The 22,971-nt window shown below is 35.3% G+C and overlaps 1 protein-coding gene across 3 annotated transcripts; it reads left to right on the forward strand.

Moving 5' to 3' along the window:
- Positions 1-7,034: 7,034 nt before the first annotated feature.
- LOC110094638 (heterogeneous nuclear ribonucleoprotein F) lies at positions 7,035-15,926 on the forward strand. Of its 3 annotated transcripts, none has more exons than XM_020819904.2 (2): positions 7,035-7,189; positions 14,908-15,926. In XM_020819904.2, exon 2 carries the CDS (start codon positions 14,967-14,969, stop codon positions 15,699-15,701), a length of 735 nt encoding a protein of 244 aa, XP_020675563.1. In that variant the 5' UTR covers positions 7,035-7,189; positions 14,908-14,966; the 3' UTR covers positions 15,702-15,926. The 3 variants fall into 3 exon arrangements, with proteins under 3 accessions (XP_020675563.1, XP_020675561.1, XP_020675562.1); XM_020819902.2 differs by having other exon boundaries at positions 7,036-7,189; positions 14,822-15,926; XM_020819903.2 differs by having other exon boundaries at positions 7,051-7,189; positions 14,047-15,926.
- Positions 15,927-22,971: the final 7,045 nt, after the last annotated feature.

Raw genomic sequence — 22,971 nt, forward strand, 5'->3', positions numbered from 1 at the left:
TATGCAATAGTTTTAATCATTCTACACATATTGACAGAAATATATTGAATTTTCACCAATATTTTTATATTTTTGAGGAAATGCCTTAATTTGATACATTAAATAAATATATTATTAGATATCTTAAACTTGATATGTCATCAAAAAATTATCTTGATCGGGCACGAATCTCGAGGAAAAATCAATCCGAAAACTTCAAAAATTAAATTTGGGATCACCTGAACTCCGATTTCAGCAAACTTATAGTCAAACTGAGCGTCTCAGAAATACAAACACAACAACACCAAAATCGACTCAATCCAAGCCCAAATGGGTCCAAATCAAGCACTTGAAGCACATTTTAAAAGTTCAAACCATAATTTGAGTTACCAAACAGTTTCCAAATATGACGTTCTTATAGCCGAATCGAGCGGCTCGACGAGATGAATCCAACGAGCCCAAGATCGCTGAATTCCTACATCATTAAGACCTTCAAATGCCGATGAACAGTGCACGATCAAGGGATTCAATATCGGCCGTCCATCTGACCACTCCCTATTTACCCCTGATCTCTCACCTATTTACAAGCCATGTCACTACAGAATATCTATAAATAGACCTCTCATTTCTCATGAGAGGGGAGAGCCAAAGCAAGGAGGAGGGCCCAAGCAAGAAGAAGAAGAGAAGGATACGAGGGAAGAAACTCCTCGACTACCGCCGGAATTTCGCCCGACTTCAAAGTGATGCCGAAATTTTGCCCGACCTCCAAGTGACGTTGGAATTTCGCCCGTCTTCAAAGTAATGTCGGAGTTTCACCAAAACTCCAAGTAACATCGGAGTTCTCCCCGAATATCATCTAACGCTGGAGTTCTCCTCGGCCACCAACTAACGTCGGGCTTCTACCTGATGTTGGTCCTCCGCTCTTCGCCAAATTTCTACCTGATACTGGACTTCTGTCAATTATCGAACTTTCACCAGACATCTATCTGATCTTGGATTTCTGTCCATTGATGGACTTCTACCAGACATCGTCTTTCTAACCTCCGTCATCAGACTACAGTCCTTCCGACCTTCATCGCCCACCGACTACTGTCCTTCAGACTTACGTTGCTCACTGAATACAATCCTTTCGACCTTCATCATCCGTTGACTACGGTCCTTCAGACTTACGTTGCCCACCGACTACAGTCCTTTCGACCTCTGTCGCACGCTGACTACAGTCCTTCCAACTTACATCGCACACCAACTATAGTACTTCTGACCAAACTAACACATCAAATAGGATGCTTTGTATTCTCATCATGTAATGTACTCTATAAGATGTATATCAAGTTAAGGCATTCCACCAAGGAAGGGCTTCATTTGTAATCAATTGCAATACTAGTGGATTCATTCATACTAGACCAGGCCCTGTGATTTTTTCCCCTTTTTTCAGGGATTTTTCATGTAAAAAATTTGGTGTCTCTAGTGAATGACGCACTCTCTCTCTTATCTAATTGCGTGCCAGACTTTTGTACAACGCTAAGCTGTTAAACTTTATATTTTTCTACCACCGCGAATAGTCCAGGACATAACAGTTTAGTGTCATCTGTGGAAATGTGGTTCCCAATTGGGGGGAAATTTTTTCTCCAATATTAGAAGGTCATTCAAGTCAACTTTATGATATCACTCATTATTGTATCAATTTCATAAGAAACTGGGGGGAAACTTTGGCTCCATCCGTGGTCAAAAATATCCTCTAATGCTTTTAATATCAAGATGATATTTCAGGAAAATCCCAGTAATAGCAAGGATACTTCCAATCAATTATAAGCTTTATACAGTCCATATCCGAACTTCTACTCCTTGGGCAAGGACTTAATCTTGACCTCAAAAAGGCAGTAATGGTCTAAAGATAGACCATTTTTTACCTTTGATTTGGGATACACACGGCATTTATCCCCTCTCAATCAAGGCAAAATCGATCACAGGGGGATTCGATTCAACCTCTTTTACACAGGTTAACATCATCGAGCAAAGTTCTTTGACATATAATATCAGATAGGTATTACATCCTTGGTGGATTCTCTCGACCTCTTTCACACAGGTTAACGTCATCGAGCAAAGTGCTCTGGCATACAACCTTAGATAGGTCTTACATCCTTGGTAGATTCTCTTGACCTCTTCCACACAGGTTAACGTCATCGAGCAAAGTGCTATGACATGAAACCTTAAAAAGGTCTTACATCATTGTTGGATTCTCACGACCTCTTCCACACAGGTTAATGTCATCGAGCAAAATGCTCTGACATACAATCTTGGATAGGTCTTACATCCCTGGTGGATTCTCTCAACCTCTTCCATACAAGTTAACATCATCGAGCAGGGCTCTGACATACAACCTTAGATAGGTCTTATATCCTTGGTGGATTCTCTTGACCTCTTCCACACAGGTTAATGTCATCGAGCAAAGTGCTCTGACATACAATCTCGGATAGGTCTTACATCCTTGGTGGATTCTATCGACCTCTTCCACACAGGTTAACATCATCGAGCAGGGCTCTAACATACAACCTCTGATAGATCTTACATCCTTGCTGGATTCTTTCAACCTCTTCTATATATGTTAATATCACCGAGCAGGGCTCTAACATATAACCTCAGATAAGTTATACATCCTTAGTAGATTCTCGTAACCTCTTCTACAGAGGTCAACATCATCAAATAATGTTCTAAGTGAACATTCTCTCTAAAAAAAGATTTCATGAAAGTAAGTTATTGATAAAATCATCACTCATATAAAGACCTTAGCAGTCTAACAATACCTCTAAAAATATGGGGGGAAATATATCAAATCATGTCTCAAAGATGTATAAATAATTTAGCTTCCTTAAAGGAACAACTTCTTAACTTCATATACAATATCAATGAATTTACATAAATTCAGATTCAGATGTATATTTATTCTCGCTGGAAGTTGAAATTAAAAAGTATATTGATATCTATTGTATAAGCTACTGTCATCAAGTAACAAGAAACTTGAAAACGATCAAATTTTCTTGGTGGATTCAAGTGACCTCTTCTCTATTATGAATTGAAGTATCTTCTATAACTTCTTTTTCAAAGAAATATTACAATTTGATCTTCATCAGACCCCAACTCAATTGACACTATTAGTGTGTCTCTAGAATGCTGATAGTGCACACCACTTCATAAGGGAGATCTGATGTCATTACATTTCAATATGGATGCACATTGCCTTAACAAATGCCTCTGGACACCTGCCATCATCGGACATTCGTCTGATATCTGCCAGCGGTCCTTTACTTCATATCAGCCATCATCAGATTGTCGATCGACTGCTACTTGCAACGCACCTTTGAACTCTCTCCTTCAGCTCTCCACTCAGCCGTTGACTGTTAACGGACTTCGGCTCGATCATCCCTCGCAAACAAACTCTCGCTCAAGTGGCATCGAAATTCTTCCCATCTACTCATCATTTCTAGTTCTCCTCCTAGAGATTATTACCGTTAGATATTCTCAAATTACCCTCGCATACGAGCAATAATTGATCTTCTTCTATCAAGGATTAACTATTAAGAAGATAGCCTCTCATCGCGACTTCTTCTACACAAGAGAGGGGCTGTCACGACCCGACCCGACGGGGCGGATCCCGCCCGAGCCGGACCGCGACAAAACCTTCTTATCCAGGATCTGGCTTTGGAATTTGGTTACTAAACTGAATCTTCCAAATTAATCAACTCAACAGACACACAAACACAGAACAACAGAGCTACTATAAGTCACCAAATGCAGCGGAACAAAACATCTATATTTTCATTTTCCTCAAAACAATCATCTACAGATACAGTACATGGCTTATCGTCCCGACCGTCCTGGACGGTTCCCAGAACTATTCTCAGGCCGATATTTTCTACAGTGCCGATCGGCCTGGACGATGTCCAAATCGGCCTGGACGATATGTACAGAAAATCACCTGGAGCAAAACTGGACAAATTCTGGAACAAAATTACAACTGATCGTCCCAGTACGATCCTGGAGCAGATTTTTGATATTACAGGGGCACTGAAGCTTGATAGAGGAATGACGCCTATCTCCGACAGTGGAATGCCTCAAATATAAGAAGAAGAACACAAGTGAAAAATAAAGAGGAAAATATATCCTTCTACATAAGAGATGGGCATTGAAGCTTGATAGGGGAATGTCGCCTATCTACGATAGTGGAATGCCTCTAATATAAGAAGAAGAACACAAGAAAATGAACGATTGTAAAAATTCTAACTTCTACACATGGAGAGAGGCCTTAAATTTGAGTAGGGGGTGTCACCTACCAAAATAGGGGAATGCCTCAACTAGAAGAAAGTTAGAACGAGAGAGAAGAAAGAAAAAAAATTTCAACTTCTGTATGAGAGGATGGGCGCCGATTTACGTAAGAAAAGTCACATATGTAAAGTAAGTAGAATACCTTGACTGTAAGAAGATTTGCAGAAGAGAAGATAATGCAAGCAGGAAAAAAAATTTCTTCTACATTGAAGGGGGGTGCTAATTTAAGTAGTGAAAATCACCTACGAAAGATAGCGGAAAGCCTTTAGAGCAGGAAGAAAAAATAAAGAAAATTTCAACTTCTATACCAGATGAGGGGCGCTGAGTCAAGTAGGGACAGTCACCTACTGAAAAACAGCTGAAAGCCTCAACTGCCAAAAAGCCAGAAGGAGAAGAGGAGAAGGTGCAAGTTCCCCCTGGCCCTATGGGCTATTTATAACATTTTTGGGAGGAAGAGAGAAGTTTCTAAAGTTTTTGGAATTTTTCAAAATTTTATAAATTTTTTTTTTTAGAATTTTTGAAATTTTTTTGGATTTTTTTTTCCAGATTTTTTACGAATTAAAAAAAAAATTAAGTCGGCGATCTCATAACCGTCAGCAGCCGCGGACCAGAACTAGCGCCTGGCCACCAACGGTCATGCGGGACTACGTGGGCTAGGCGCAGGCTAGCCGGGCCAAATACGGGGGCAGGCACGGCAAGCGTGCGGGTCGAGCAGGTGGGCGCAGCGAGTCGGAGTGGGCCGTGGGCGGGCCAGCAGTGAGCCGAGCTAGAAGAGCCAGGCGAGCCGCGCATTCAGTTTTGTAGTCGCCGATGGTGGAGACGACAAATGGCTAGCCGATTTGGTTGGTTCGGCTGCCTACACGATTCAGGGTCCAATTTTTGACCCGAAAGGGCCAAATAGGATGTTTTTGGGGTCATAGGGACAATTTTTTAACGTTCCGGACTCAATTTTGGTCTTTTAAAGTTATTCGGGACTCCTACACGCAAGATTGGATTTCAAATAATATGAAAAATTCTCCAAAGTTTGTGACGCATATTTTTGGACTCCTGGAGCTTCGATGTCCGAAAATAGAGGGGGGAAACTGATATTTCATAAAAAATTATCTTGATCGAGCACGAATCTCGAGGCAAAATCAAGCAAGAAACTTTAAAAATTAAATTCGGGATCACCTGAACTCCGATTTCAGCGAACTTATAGTCAAACTAAGCGTCTCAGAAATACGAACTCAATGACACCAAAATCGACTCAATCCGAGCTCAAAAGAGTCCAAATCAAGCACCCGAAGCGCATTTTGAAAGTTCAAACCATAATTTGAGTTATCAAACAGTTTCCAAATATGACGTTCTTATAGTCGAATCGAGTGGCTCGACGAGATGAATCCAACGAGATCAATATCGCTGAATTCCGACATCATTAAAACCTTCAAATATCTGATGAACAGTGCATAATCAAGGGATTCAATATCAGCCGTCCATCCGACCACTCCCTATTTACCTCTGATCTCTCACATATTTACAAGCTATGTCACTACAGAATATCTATAAATAGACATCTCATTTCTCATGAGAGGGGAGAGCCAAAGAAAGGAGGGCCCAAGCAAGAAGAAGAAGAGAAGGATATGAGGGAAGAAACTCCTCCTCGACCACCGTCAGAATTCCGCCCGACTTCAAAGTGACACCGAAATTTTTCCCGACCTCTAAGTGACGTTGGAATTTCGCCCGTCTTCCAAGTAATGTCGGAGTTTCACCAGAACTCCAAGTAACATCAGAGTTCTCCCCGAATATCATCTAACGCCGGAGTTCTTATCGGCCACCAACTAACGTCGGACTTCTACCTGATGTTGGACCTCCGCTCTTCGCCAAATTTCTACCTGACACTGTACTTCTGTCAATTATCGAACTTTCACCAGACATCTATCTGATGTTGGATTTCTGTCCATTGATGGACTTCTACCAGACGTCATTCTTCTGACCTCCATCGTCAGACTACAATCCTTCCGACCTCCGTCTCCCACCAACTACTGTCCTTCAGACTTACGTCGCTCGTTGAATACAATCCTTCCGACCTTCATCGTCTGTTGACTACGGTCCTTCAGACTTACGTCGCCCACCGACTACAGTCCTTCTGACCTCCGCCGCCCACCGACTACAGTCCTTATAACTTACGTCGCACACCGACTACAGTCCTTAAGACCAAACTAACACATCAAATAGGATGCTTTGTATTCTCATCATGTAATGTACTCTATAAGATGTACATCAAGTTAAGGCCTTCCCCCAAGGAAGGGCTTCATTTGTAATCAATTGCAATACTAGTGGATTCATTCATATTGGGCCATGCCCCGTGGTTTTTCCCCATTTTTTCAGGGGTTTTCCATGTAAAAAACTTGGTATCTCTAGTGAATGGTGCACTCCCTCTCTTATCTGATTACGTGCCGTATTTTCGTACAATGATAAGACGTTAAACTTTATATTTCTTTACCCTCGTGAATGCTCTAGGACGCAACAAAACTAATTAAAATTTAAACCACGCTCTTTCTATAAATGTTCAGAATAAAATAATACTTCTATAATAGGCAGTAATATTTTTTCTCAAAAATTTTCTCCTTACAAAAATAAATTATGCCGCAATAAATTCGGATCCGACCCGTATTGCCTGCATCGGCTTTTAGCACTTACCGGCTTGGCTGGGAATCCGCAGAAATAAACATTAATATAAAATAGAGCGATATAAAGCGCAGACTGTCTCTAGGGTTTTTTTCTAGCTCCATTTCTCTACTCTCTCAGCGTCGCGAAGTTATTTCGAGGGTTCGGCTCGGAGAAGACGGTTTCTTTCAAATTTCTGCTGAATAGAAGAAACGCCGGAGACCATGTACAGGTCAAGGGGGTAAGAGAAACAAACAGAAGCCCTAGTTCTTTTTTGTCTTGTTATTCTTTATCTCCAGGCATTCTTTGGTTGGTTCCATTTTATTTTGGTGGGTTGATTTTTTTAAAACATCTTTTTTAACCTTTTCTGACCTTGGTTGATTTATTTCGTTGCTGGTAGTTTTGGATTTGGACATGTGGGTTCTGGCACAGAGGGAGTTTCCTGAAGAGATTATTTCTTGTTTTGAGTGATGGGTTGCTTATAAGAAATCTAAGTTTGGGTTTTGAGAGAACTGTGGGATAGGCGATCCTTGGTTATAGAATTTAAACCATTAGCTCACAATAGGTAAGAAATTTTTTTCTTTTATTTTGGTTGTCTTTCGTTTCAAATGTTTTTGCTTAGAGATCAATGGTGATACTAATCCAGAGTGTATGTTTTTTTTTTTATTAAGCCTTTTTGGTCTATCAGATTTATATTACCTAGCAGAGGCCCTTTTTTTCGTCAAAAATCTAGTTTTGTTGCTTGCAGGCCACTCAACAAAACAAGCTGTTAGCCAAGATGTCAGTCATGGCGTCTTTAGTGACCATATGCATAAAAATTAAGATGCTTGAAACACTTATTTTAGAGGTTGCTTGTGGTGCTTCGTATATAGGGTGGAGGTGCTTCCTTGGGTTCCGGATAGAGTGAGTAGTGAACTCTTATTATTAAGCTTGATCTATATAACTTGCAGTGTCATAGGAATTCCCGTCACCTTACCACTAGAAACCACAAAGGGCTAAGGGAAGTTGGGTGTAAGTTGTTGACGTGCTGGAGCATGTTCCTTTTTGAACTGTTTCTTTCTTTGATTATTTGAAAAATATCCCTTTACCATAGCCTATTTTGTTTTGTGAATAACAAAGGCCTAGACCAGATTCTTTTATAACAGCTTAAAATACATCAAAATCTGATTGTGACAAGCATAGACTAGTCGACATTGGAGGCAAGCTTTGTCTTAATGTTTATAAGCTTAAGGAGTAATGTCCTTGGTGTTTTTAATTTGAATTCCAACACAAAAGGATGACCATGGCTTTTATTGCTTGTTTTTGTTTCTTTTCATTTTCCTTTTTTTTCTTTTCAAAGATTTGGTTGGTTTGTATCATAAAATTGTTATATGAAAGTATAAGAGATATTAGTTATTTGATTGGGTCGCACATAAAGTTTAGGTTTATATACTGAATACAACAATTGACTTTTGTAACGGAGTAATTATTATTTTGCATTGCAATATTTGTGGCAATTGGGTCTTGGTTTACTGGTGTAGTTTCAAAAAAAGACAGAAAGCTCCCATGATGATATTTCCTGCATGTTTTAAAATAGGGCCACTTGTGCTTGAAGGCAACAAATAACTTCTCTGCTTCACCTTGACATGCTTCCTAAACTTGTTTCATGATTTATCAAAGCATAAAATAGACTGTAGAAGACAAAAGGAATCTTGACCTGGCTGGTGTTTGCTATTAATAGGGCTTTTGTGTGTGTGGCAAACCTGTTTTTTTCAGTTGACGCTACATTGATTGCTGCTTGAAACATCTTGATAACCTTGCAACAAAAGTGAAGTTGTGTCTTGTAAATTTTGGACATGATAAGCTATTTTCAAAGCAAATAACAAATATTAGTAAGATAACGTTAATATGATCTAATCTTCAAAGTGCCTAAGATTCTTAGCTTTTTGTACTTTTTTGTTTAGAAATTGGAGGACTACATAACAGTTCAAGTCCCATGTAAATTTATTTGCTGATTCAGTTTTCTTGGAGTTGTCAGCTCAACCATTATTATGCACTTGTTTAATTTAACAAGGTTATCATAAGCTTATTGTCCTCCGACTCTTGTTGAAGTTGAGGTATGCTAAAATTTGATGTCATTCATATGAGGGGAACTTGATGACTTGATTACCTGATACATTTTTTTTATTAACAAAAAAGTGGTTTTATGGATACCAAAATCTGTTGGGATCTTTTTTGCATAGACAAGTTCTTCTCAAGTAAACTCTGTGAATTATCATCGTTAGCCCTATTTTCTTGCATTAACAAATCACTACCACCTTATATTGGTAAAATTAGATGTTTTGATTGTTTTTTTAGTACTTAGATTGTTAATCCTTTAAAACACATTATTAAGAAAGGCTAATCTTAACTCTTTAGGTCACCAAAATTTTATGTATGATAAGATGATTTAGGGTTGAGTCGACAACATCGCAAAACTTGTTGAATAATCATGACATGAAAATGTTTGATGTTTTTTAGTACTTAGATTGTTAATCCTTTAGAACACATTGTTAAGAGAGGCTAATTGCAATTCTTTATTTCACCTAAATTTTATGTATGATAAGATGATTTATGGTGTAGTTGACAACCATCGCAAAACTTGTTGAACAATCATGATATGAAAAGGTTTGATATTTTTGTATATAAGATTAGTTTGTTGTAATGTTTTGAAGTCTAGAAATAGATTGTACACTTAAAAAGTTAATTTAGTGGAGTGAGAATGTGCCAAAGATTATTAGAAAAAATACTTTTGTAGAGTGGCAAAAACTGAATATTATTGATGCTTATAATGATTATAAAAAAGTTAGAAGGCTTTCGAAATATGTAGAAAGCAATGTAAAAGCGACTATTTCTTATGAATTTAATAATAGGCTTTGTACTAATGAAGAAGAAAAAGAGATTTATAGACTAACCAATACAAGAAGAAAAATATCTAGGAACTTTGTTGAAGTTAGATGCATTGGTATGAAATATCATATAATCTTAGTTAAGGATAACATGAAGAAAAGGTGGCAATGCTCTTTGAGAAATTATTAAATGATGATTGCGAGTAAAAAAATATTTTGGAAAAGCATAAAAATCAAAGCAGTGAGTTTTATTATAGATTTTTTTTTAATTTTTAATTTTTATTTTTTTTGAGTTTTATTATAGATTGATCACCTAAATGAAATGATTTTAGCTATGAACAAAAAGCATAAAGGTAAAATGTTAGGTACTTTATGAGATACATATGAAGTTTTATACATTGTGGGAATATTAATTTTGTTTAATTAATAAATATTTTCAATGGAATTTTGAAAATTAAGAGAATGTAAAAAAATAGTAGTAGAAACATTTGAAAAAAAGAAATATTAAAGATTGTGTTGATTATACAGTATTTAAAATTTATGAGCCATATAATAAACTATGTGAGAGAGTAATGAAACTTTAGCTTAAAAAATTATATTAATTTGATAAATCAGTTTGATTTCATACTAGAAAGAATTGACTTTAGAAGCAATCTGTGTTAACACAATTAATGAAAAAGTATAGGGAGAAGAGAGAGTATTGCTATTACTTTTATTGATCTTGAAAAGATATAATCGATCACCATAAGAATGAATATGGGACACTTTAAGAAAGAAATGTATGTCAAATCTATGAAATTATTAGGATATATATTAAAGTGCCCTCATTAGTTTTAGTAGTTATTGAGTGATAAAGAAGTTTTCATTTATTGTAGGATTACATCAAAGATTAGCAATGAGTTAATATATTTTTGTATTGGTTATTAATGTGTTTACAAAAGATATTAAAAGTGACGTGTCTTGATTTATGTTTATTTGCATGTGATATACTTATAATCAATGAGATATTTTTTGAAATAAATGAATGTTTGAATCATGGTTTAAAAAGGCGTTTGAGGCGTACGTCTCGAGGCATAGCTTGAACGCCTTGAGGCTTAAGCCTCACCAGTTTGGGCGAGGTTCACACTTTTTTTCATTGAGGCGTACACCTCGAGACAGTTTTAGCCACCTACCTCGTTTCAATTGTTGGTGTTTTTTTTATATATAATATAATTCGGCCTAGTTGCGCGTATTAGATTTAGGTCTGCCTCATTTTAGATTTAGTGTTGCTTACAAAATTGTTCAAGAAGTTTCTTTGCCTCTTTTGGTTCTTCTCAGCGAAGGTAACGATCTCTTGCTTCGTGTAAACTACTTCGGCTTTGCCTGCTTCAACTTCGCTTCTTTGTGTCAGATTGAGTTTGTCGTAGAAAAGGTAATGATCTTGCTTCCCTTTTGACCCTGTGTCGACTTCGTCTACTTCATGAGAAGTAGAGCTTTGAAAGTTTCATTCCAATAGGAGTCGTAGTGAACGTAACAATCCTTTCAATTTTTGCTTTGGCTTCACTTGCGTCATTTGAATTGTGAAGGTAAGGAGCTTTCTTTCCTTTTGACCTATTTCACCTGCTTTGTGCGAAGTTGAATTTTTATTATCTTGAACTATCTGATCAGTAGTATAAATATTATTTCAAAGTTTGATTTTAATTCAATTTATGCATTCCTCAATAGCACTTGGATGTGCCTAGCAGTAATGAAACATAGCTTTTGCATATTATAGAAGCAGCAGAAAAATGGTACAAAATTATACTTAGATAAATTGCTTTTTCTATTAATTAGATATTAGAAGTTATGCCTCTGTTTGTTCAAAATTATGCAGAATAAAAAAATTGGAGAACTTTATGCAAAGCGGAAGGACCTCCTAAAACCCATGAATAATTGATGTTTTAAATTGCATCAAAAGTACAATTCTTGAAATTATTTCTCCCATTTTTAAGATGCTAAATTAAACTATTATGTGTTTTAAACCTTCTTTAGCATGAAAACTTTGAGATATTTAGGCAAACTAGGAGTATTTATTTTGAATCTTGTGTTTAAGTAGCATTTTCTTTTAAACAAGTCATTATATTTATAATTTTCTTAATATTTTTTATTTTTATGAGTTATTTATAATTTTTTTAGTTATTTAATTTTTTGGTTTGAGGCTTATGCCTCAATCCGCCTCGAGGCTTACACCTTATCTCGCTTCGATAAAATGCCTCGATTCTGATTTCGCCTTTTTAAACCTTGGTTAGAGTAATAGAGAAGGCATATAGATGATAAGTGCATTTGAATTAGTACACCAAATATTGAGTATGATATGTAATTTCAGATTTATGTTAGTAATTATCAAATATTAGAAGATAAATTAATACTTAAGTGTGATATGTTTAAGTATGTTGAATTTATTATGCAAAATAATGTGAATGTGTATCCATTTATTATTTTTTGAGTTAATATTGAGTGGAAAAAAATAGAGAAGTGCCTAAGGAGTATTATGTGTTAAGAGGTTATCATGGAGACTTAAAAGTAAAATTTTATAAGGTACAATTATATGGGTGTGAGTGTTAGGCAATAAAAAGTCATTGCTTGTTGAGTTGAGTGTGGTGAAAATGAGAATTTTAAAATGAATATGAAGCAAATTTACGAAGGATAAATTATGGATTGATTTTATCAAAGTAGTTAAAGTGACTTGTATTGAAGATAAGGTAATTGAAAATAGACTCAAATAGCTTGAACATGTATAATAAATGATAGAAAAGTTAGACATGATAGAATTTGTTTTAGAAGATTGAAAGAGAAACTTTGGGCCTAATTTTGATTGTAGTTGTTCACAATGTCAACAAAGAATATGTTAATGACTTGACTATTAATTTTGTGCAGCCAAGTTTCTTGTAATTTAAATATTTACAAGATATGAGACGTATTTATTGCAAATATGAGATTAAGTTTTCAAATATATGGTTAAAAACTTTTTTATTATGGGATAGGAGATCTTTTGTTGACTTTAAGAGATTTGATAAAATTTTTTAATAAATTAACTTCAAAATTACTACTTTTCCATTACAAGTAGTGCCTTAAAAGGGTTTGATAGGGATGTCAAAATGGGTATTTGGGTCGGCTTCGAGTCGAACTCGGAATTGTCCCGAGTCCAAACGTTGACCCTAACCCGAGGTTTTGTAAACCAGTCAATACTTCAGACTTGGACCCGACCCGTCGGGTTATCGAGTTGACCCGACCCACTAACATGGAATTTTTCGTGTTGAGTGATGATGCGCCGGCGCGTGCGGGCGAAGGGTTTGCGAGTGAGCGAGCCAGCTAGGGTGCGGGATCAGGCGCAGGGGAGCTGATGATCTAGTCGTCTTGGTGCAGACGCGTCACGCGAGCGTGGGCACCGGATTGGGTTAGGGTGTGGACGCGAGCACGGGACCGCGAGAGGTAGAACGCGACTAGTGGCCTTTGTGGTTGCGAGCGTGGGGGTAGGAGGTCGCGAGCGGTATCGGGGTCAATTCGGGTCACCTTCGGGTTTCCGGGTCAACCCGAATCCGACTCAGTTTAAAAATGGGTCAGAATCTCGAACACGAACCCAACCCGAATGGCAAACATGTTGACCCGAACATGAAATTTTTAGGTCGGGTTTTGTTATCTTTATTCCAATAAATTAAGTAAATGTATAGACCAAAAATAAATCTAAACAAGCAAAAAGAAAAGAAAAATCATAAAGACAAAAAATGGAAAAAAAAAAGTGGAGAAGCTATTGATTAGATGAAATAGATGCTTGTAAATGGTGGAGTGCTTACTCAAGCTTTTGATCTTTGAAGCAGATGCATCAATGGGGGCTTACACGGACATAAAAGTTGTAGCCGTCTGAAACCCAATTTTTTTGTAGTTTCATCACTATCTCTTCACTGCATGTCTTATGTGTATGCTTAGACGAGCCAATGCACGCATATTCTTCTATTTGTGGAGCTATAGAAACCAATGTAACGAGTAATCAATCTGTTCAACCAATTAACGTAGTAGCTTTTCCTGTCTTATACTCTAATTTGTTAACTTTGAATACCAACTTTTTGCTGAAGCAAATAAGTTCACGAACTAGTTGTCACAATATCTGCCACTATTTGGCCTTGCGTTTTTTATCATTAGCTCTCCGACTTCTGTTGTTGTTGCCTCTATCTAGTCCACTTCTGTTGGTTTAAGATACTGACTTATCACGCAGATGCTTGGTTAAAGCAGCGGCAATGGTTGGAGACTTCCAATATGGTTTCCTGATGACCATGGGTTGAAACCAAGGATCCCTTTAGCTAATCTACTAATTAAAAAGTTTTAAAAAAAATGGAGACTAAGAATTGCAAATTTTAGTTGTTTTGGGTGACGGTCTATGTGCTGCAAACTTTTAATTGTCTGAAAGCTTATGTAATTATTAATCTGCACTCTGATGACCCGCATTGAAGAAATGCATTAGTGGCAGATTTGCATTAGGTAAACTTTTGAAGTTGTTTAAGTGTGATTTTAGTCTACTTGCAGTCCCACTAAACATTTTTCTTTTCCATTGATTACTTTTCTGCAGTATATGAACTTGCTGACGTTTATTCTTCTTTGTTTGAATGTTGCATTCTTGCATGATGTCTTTGTTGAAAAGTAATTCTTAACCATCCCTTTCTGAGAAAATATTCTCTAATATTCTTGAGAATTCATTTAATTAGATAATTTTAAAACTTTACATCTTGAACTACTTGCTTTTCTGCGCTGTTCTCTTTATTCTTTAAATTTATGAATTTCCTGGAGGAATCATGCTGTTATTTCACCTTTCTGCTGTTTATTTTGCATTTTGCTATACTATAGTAAAGCATGATAAATTACTCCAGCTAGTTAGATAGCCACTAGGGTGAAATTCTAGTGATTACTAGGATTCAAATTTTCAAATGGGGATTGAGTGTTAGGGGGTACCATCTCCTTTTTTTTCTTTCTTTGGGATGTTGGATATTATGAAGGGCAATGATGGGAAGCGGGGGGGTTACGGACGGGTACGAGGGCGCAAAGAGACAGCGAATGATGGAATCCAATCCCTACTTCGCAGTGAGCGGTGGAGGGGTTTCAGACGGCTACGACTTTGCTGCTGCCTCAAAGCGCCCTAGGATGCTCGAATCAAGCCCCTATTTTGGAGGGGCTGGTGCTGGCTCATTTTATGCTTCAGCATATGGGAACTATGGCGGAGGTCCAAGCAGAAGCAGTGCCTACAGCTTCCCTGTGGTTCGTCTGCGTGGCCTGCCCTTCAACTGTGATGAGCTTGAAGTCCACAAATTTTTTGCTGGTTTGGATGTCGTGGATTGCTTGCTGGTGAACAAGAACGGGCGCTTTTCAGGTGAGGCCTTTGTTGTCTTTTCTTCTCCAATGCAGGGAGAGTTTGCCCTTCAGCGAAATAGGCAGAACATGGGACGCAGGTACATTGAGGTCTTTCAGTCCAAGAAACAGGAATATTATCATGCCATAGCTGAGGAGGTGAACAATGGTGGCTCATTTGACGGTGAACATCGAAGCGGCTCACCAGCACCTCGTTTGAAGAAGACTTATGATGACAAGGATCAAATGGATTATACTGAGGTTCTCAAGCTTCGCGGGCTTCCGTATTCTGCAACGGAGACGGACATTGTCGACTTCTTTCGAGATTATGATGTGAAGGAAGGGAACGTGCAGATTGTTCGCCGCCCGGATGGGAAGGTTACTGGGGAAGCTTATGTAGAGTTTGCATCAGCTGAAGTTGCAAAGAAGGCAATGTCCAAGGACAAAATGACAATTGGATCGAGATATGTGGAACTGTTTCCATCAACCCCAGAGGATGCAAGGAGGGCAGAGTCGAGGTTCAAGCACTGAACGCATTGATTGATATGAGCATTGGCATGAATAGCTTGTGCCCTTATCTTTTTCTTGTCCCTTAGATTTCTAATATTTTAGGGAGTTTAATCTGTTCCATCGTGCTCTCTCTCTTCCTGAGGATGTTTTTATCATATATTTTTCATGTCTTTTTGTCAAACTCCCGACCCTTTAATCTTATTATTCTGGATAAATGGCATGCATACTGAGTTGGTTGTTTTATCATGGGGTGCTTTATCCTGAAGTAAATGATCTCTTGGTGAAATTAACAGCCATACTTTGATCACATCTATTCTATATTTTTCCTTTTTGTTACAGCGAATTTCTGTTTAAGTTTACTATGAGGTTTAATAACCTTGCTCTGTTGAAATGATTTGCACACTGCAAAATGAAGACCCTTAAATAAGGTAGATGGACAAGGAAGCAAAAATGATAGAAGCAGTAACTTGATTAATCCATTCAGTATTTCTACATGCTTGTTTTTCAGATTCTGGTCATGAAATTTAAAAATTCATATTTAACTTCAAATTCTGTTATATACAATTGCAGTATTGCGCTTTACGGCCAAAAGAACTTTTGTTTTTCTTTTGCACTTATATATTTTCTCCCTCTTAAATAAACTTACTTTAAAATCTTTATAGAATCAGTTTATTAAAATCATTATACATATATAAATACACACACATGGCATTTAAATTTCTTCTCAATTATAATTTTAGCCTTTTATTTTACTTCTCATAGATAAATTCAAAACATTTATTTTATTTATATGTTTAATTTATTTTTTTTTAACTTTATATTTAATTAAATGCATGATGTTTATTTTATTTTATTTACATTAATTGAATATAAGGAAGAGCTTATGTTAAAAATGCTAAAGATTTTAATAGCATTTATTTCTAGATTTAAATACAAAATAATTATTATATTTATTTGTATTATATTTTTAATTTATACCTATCTTAACAATTAATAATATAATTCATTCATTAATAATAGTCAAAATTCTTTAATTTTCATAATCCATATTTTTAAAATTAAAAAAAAAATTAAAGTATAAATTTTAATTAATTATTTTAGAAATCTGCAATTGTATATAACAGAATTTGAAATTACAAATATTTAAAGTAATAACTATTTTTAATTAATTATCAATAATTAAATTCATTAATTAATATTCAATTGGTAATAACTTTTACATATTATATGACTATGATTAAATAATTAAATCAAAATAAATATATTCTATCTATATTAATATTATAAAAATGACTTGAGTTTTTTTCAATATAAATTTTTAACCACACATTTAACCCTTAATATTTTAAATATCAACCATTCAAATTTATCGTCATTTATCTATAATACTATTATAAATTCTAAAATGAAATCTTCATCTTTGATTTAAAATTTTAAATCTTGATCCTTTAGTTTTTTATTTTTATTTTTTATGATGTATCTATATTACTTTGACTTTCATTTTTATCCTTTCATATTTATACTAAAAAAAATTATTCACACCTGCATATTACAAGTTCATATTAATTTTATAAATAAAATCTTACTCATTTTTATTAATAAATTCTGACTACAGAATTATTCAGTGTTAATTTTTAGTAGGGAACCCAATAGTTGTAGAAATTGGGAGTCAAACAATTTTAGATATCCGGAACCAAATAGTTAGTAACCACATCTTATTAATTAATTATTGATTAGCCAAACTACTTAGTATCTATTCCTTTGAGCCAAAACATTATTGTTAAATAACTATTCATGTCCTATTCTTTTTTATTCATCCCATTCATATCCAATTTCAAGCAACGATCATTCATATATGATATATCATCAAAAAATTATGTTGATGGGGCACGAATCTCGAAGCAAAATCAAGTTGGAAACTTCAAAATTTAAATTTGGGTTCATTTGAACTCTGATTTCATCAAGCTTATAGTCAAACTGAATGTCTCGAAAATACGAACCCAACGAAACCAATTCGACTCAATTCGAGCCCAAATAAGTCCAAATCAAAGACCCGAAGCACATTTAGAAGGTTCAAATCATAATTTGGATTACCAAACGGTCTCCAAAAGTGACATGCTTATAGTCAAATCGAGCGGCTCGACGAGAAAAATTCAATGAGCCCAAGATCGCCAAATTATGATATCATTAAGACATTCAAATGTATGGTAAACGATCCATGAACAAGGGATTCAACATCGGCCGTCCATTCAAACTACTCCCAATATATACTTGATCTTGCTCATATTTACTGTACATGTCACTCTAAAAAAACTATAAATAGTCTCTGGGGGGAGGAAGGGAGCACAAGGAAGAAGAGAAATAAGAGTTCCACCAAACTCCTTGACCAACATAATTAAGCCCAAGGAATATATGCAAAGCACTTAAGGATAAAAGCAAAGTTCAACAATTAGAAAAAATATGGGTTGATCATGTAGTCTAATTCGATAATTGTAGAGTACGATTTTTCAAATAGTAAAAAAAATAATGAAAAATAAACTTGTTTAATCGTACAATGTGATTAAGATTGAATAATATAATTAATTATACCAAATTTGCATTTAATTCCCACTTAATATATCTTAAGCCAGATGGATGCTACTTCTATAAAAATTTCAAATGTAACCAACGACCCAATTGCCCTCAAGTTACCATAATAAAAAAATACATGATCCCAATATACCAAAAAGGTAGCAAACCAAAACAAAATGACCTATCCTAATATTGCCACCTAGAATATTAGTGGTTTAATGACTCTATCAAGGCTATTTCGAGTAAACAATTTGTTAATTCTTGTAAGATTGATATGGTTTGCATTCTTGAAGCCAAAGTCTCGCTTGCTTCTATGAATGACTAGTGGTTTTCAAAAACTCATGAATTTTTTTATGATGAAAGTACCTGTAATAACTTTCATTGTATTATTCATGGCAAAATTTGGATTAAATAAAATAAATCCAATTTTACCTCTTCCCCACTTTCACCCTAAGCCAATTGATTCGTGGGAGCATTCTTGCTAGTTTTGGTTCAAATTTTGATATCTTTGTAATATATGCCTTTGATAGGGATCTTTTGTAGCAGCAACTCATTAGCATTGGGAAAAATGCATGTCACCCCTATATTTTGATGGGGGATCACTTCAATAGTTGCAGGAAAATGAGGAAAAGGTGGGTGGTAACTATGTGCGTTTCAATAAATTTGGTTTTCTTAACAATATGATTTTTGTTAACTATCTTCATGAACTGGCTTCTATTATTCTATGTTATACATGTTTTAATCAAAGATCTGAAAATCCTATTCACATTAAGCTTTGGTGAATGATCTTTGGGTGTCTTCTTATCCTATATCCTTTTATCACGTTGAGAACCCTAATTATTATGATCATGCTCCCTTGGTTCTTCACATTAAACCAAAACCTCAACCTAAAAGTGCCTATAGATTTCTCTTTAGGAATTACTGGACCAAGCTCCGTGCTTTTTGGGATGCTTTGCACACCTCCTTTTATCAATCCCACCTTGGTAATCTCATTTATGCTCTCTACTTGAAGCTCCAACCCCTTTAAAAAAGGCCATTAAAAGTAAGTCTTGGGCTTCCTCCAATCATTTAACTTCTAGCATTTCAGCTCTCCTAAAGCAACAAGATATGGTTCTTCAACATATTCAACTGGATCCCTCAAATCAATGGCTGAATGGTTCTATGAAGAACATTAATAGGCTTCTCTATGCCTTTTATTCCTCTTGAAATTCTTGGGTGTTTAAGAGATCTAAGAAAAATATGCTCTCATCTGGAGAGGATATTGATTTGCAGTTTATGTATTGTAGAATAAAATTTAGAAGGAGCTGCAATCACATAAAAGAACTACTATTGATGGTCAAGTTTCTGAGCACAATGCGACTTGTGATGCTATCATTCACCACTTTAAAAGACTCTTCAATTCATCCAAAATTTGTCCCAATGATTTATCCTTCATTCCTGTGGGGAAACACTACAAGAAAAATGCCAATATACGACGATTTTTCCAGCATAAATAAATTCATTAGAAATTTTGTCATATTTTTGGCATATTTTTTATGAATTTTTAGGTAAATTTCTTGTGGAATTTTTCATGGAATTTCCAACAAATTTTTGACACAATTTTTAATATTTTTGTAAAATATTTATTCTTATTTTTTAAAAATTTGTTTTGTAAAATTAAATTAATTAAATTAATTAAATAAAGTATTGTTAAACTAAAATAATAAAAATGTTTTAATAATAATTATTATTGTTATTTAACTAATTAAAATAAATTAGTTATATAATCTAATATATGTTGTTAATACATATTAAATAATATAAAGTTATTATGTATTAAAAATAATTATTAAGAAAGTATAATTTAAATAAAAAATATAACAAAAATAACATTATTTGGAGTGTTTGAAGTGGGAGGGAGTCGAACCCCACGCAGCACAGGTAGGGTGGAGTAGCGAGCGAGCCTAGCTAGTTCACGGGCTGGCAGAGTAGTAGGCGGACCTGATTCATGGGCCCGTAGAATAGTAGGAGGGGGACCTGGTTTATGGGCCCGGTTCATGGGATGACTTGTTGCGTTTCACATGCGGGCATATTGCGGTTAATGGGCAGACTTGGTTCACGACCCACGAAGTGCAGAGCGGGCCTAATTCATGGGCTTGCTCGGCTAATTTTTTAAGCAATTTATGGAGGAAAATTTGCTAGAAATATTTCACGCAAATTATTTTTGATGGTATTTATTTTGTGATGCGTGATTTATAGTCAAAAATATGTCGAAAATTTAAATTACCCATAGATTTCATTCATTTTTCGACGGAAATGGCTGACAAAAAATGACAATTTTCCTATAGTGAAGGCCACCGTCATCACCATCTTCCTGCTCTCACATATCCTTGCAATAATTTTGAAAAAAAAAATGTTCTTTTTTTGCTCCTAGATTCTTTGTTCCTGGCCCTGATGGTTTTATAAGTATACACGAGGAAGCATTGGCTTTTATGTTTGTAAATTTATTAAGTATTTTTTTCCTAATGCCTATTTGAAGTATAGGGTCAAAGCCTCTACTTTATTCTTTATTCCTAAGAAATCTCATGCTTAAAGTGTTTCTCATTAAAGGCTGATATCTTTATGTACTACTTTTTATAAGATTATTGCAAAGATTCTTGGAAATAAGCTTAGAGAGGTCATACTTATTATCATCAGCATAGTTCAAGTTAGTTTTATTCAAGAGAGAAGCTCTAAATAACATTTTTCTTGCCTCTGAATTATTTAGGACTTTATCCATGTCTGGCAATAAAATACTTTTTTGTGCTAAGCTTGACATTTTTAAAGCTTTTGATATTATTTCAAGAATTTTTCTTTTTCAAAGAATGCTTTTAAAAAGGTTTGCCTCCTCTATTTGTCTCTTGGGTCCAATATTACATTGTTAATGTTAATTTGTTTATTTGCATTAATGAAGCTCTTTAAGATTATTTTGCATCAAAATAGGGTTTAAACATAGTCATATCCTTTACCCCTTATCTCTTTTATATTGCGATGGATGGGCTATCTAACCATTTGGATAATTCACCTGGCCTAACTCCTTTATTTGTTTGCATGATGGGAGGCAAATATTTCTCACCTTTTTGTATGTGGACGACTTCCTCATATTTGATGAAATATCTAGAGATAATATTCTTATACTGACAAAAAATTCTGAATGACTTTGGGGTTGTTTCTTATGCTGGGACTTTTTCTAAACGTTCTTCTAATTGTTCTAAGATATGCAATATTCTAAATATCCAAAATATTGAAACAACATTTAAGTACTTGTTATAATTGAACTCCTATCTCATATGCAATATTATAAATATACCCATTTCTTCTAAGAGGCTTCTCATATATGTTTCCAAGCCCTTCTTTAGAAAATTATCAATCATTCAGCTGGATGGAAAGCCAAATTATTATCTTTTACAAGTAGACTGTAGTTTATTCTTTTGACTATATGGAATAATTTTGCTTATTGGATAAGGGGTTCAATTATGACTTAAAGTTGTTGTAAGTTAATTGATAAGGCATGTGCTAGGCTTCTTTTTCATAGGGCTTTTGAGAAAAGGAAGCTACAGCTTATTTGATGGAGAAAATCTTGCCTTCCTAAAGAGTTTATTTTGCGCGCGCGCGCGCGCGTGTGTGTGTGTGTGTGTGGGGGGGGGGAGAGAGAGAGAGAGAGAGAGAGAGAGAGAGAGAAGCTGATTGCAAATCATCATTTTTCTCCGGAGGTTACGTTTTCTAACTTTATTTATTATCTCAACTACTCTTGCCCATGACATTGTTAATGCTATTCTTGATGATCCTGCCTCTGATGATTAAGTAAACTGTCTCTTTTGGAAGGGTAACAAGAATCCCATTTTTACAAATTTTCTTGAGAATTTCTATCAATCTCACCAGCATACTTCATAACATTCTTTCATTTAGCATAAGAAATTCTCCCTCGGGTTCTCTGTCTAAGCATTACTTTCCTTGGTTAGTGGTTTAAAAAACATTGATGCTTTGATTAAACGCAATAATCATGCTCAACCTTTACGTATAGCTTCTGTTTTGAGTTTGAGGAGTTTGCTTTTCATTTATTTTTTGAATGCCATCATTCCTTTTGCATCATTAATTTCCTCTCTCCTCCCGTGGGCTTCACATTTTATTCTTAGGTTGAGCCTTATAAAACTTTACTCTTACATTTCTTTTATGGATCATTTTGGAAATGAGGAAACATTTTACTTCTTCTTGGTTGCTTCTTGCTTAGATTTGGAGGGTGAGTAATGCGAGGAGATTCAACAATACAATTGAAAGTGCTTCTACTACTTCTGCAAAATTTTTTTTTTTAAAAAACTTTTTATTATAAGACTTCCGTTTGGAAGAATTCGAGTTCAATGCAACAACTTATCAATTAAATGGTATGTATAGACTTAATAACATTTGTTTTGATGTTTCTGGCTTCTTCTTGTTTGGCATGCCTGCATCACTTCATTCGACATGAGCTGAACAAGAACGATTGTTTAATTGTTTTTGTAAATTTTGATCAATGTGGTCACTGTTGGGAGTTTTTGTGGACGATGATGAATATATTTTTCTCACCTAACTCTCTTTTGGTGGCCCCCGTCGAAACCAAAATTTTTCTTAATTGATTGACTTTAGAAGGCTCCTATTGAATCAGGGGATTGCTGGACTGTTATTGGATGGATCACACGTAATTTTTGGATTGAGTTATGATGTA

Source organism: Dendrobium catenatum, unplaced genomic scaffold, assembly GCF_001605985.2.
Source record: "Dendrobium catenatum unplaced genomic scaffold, ASM160598v2 fragScaff_scaffold_390, whole genome shotgun sequence".
In the NCBI taxonomy this organism is placed as follows: Eukaryota; Viridiplantae; Streptophyta; class Magnoliopsida; order Asparagales; family Orchidaceae; genus Dendrobium; species Dendrobium catenatum.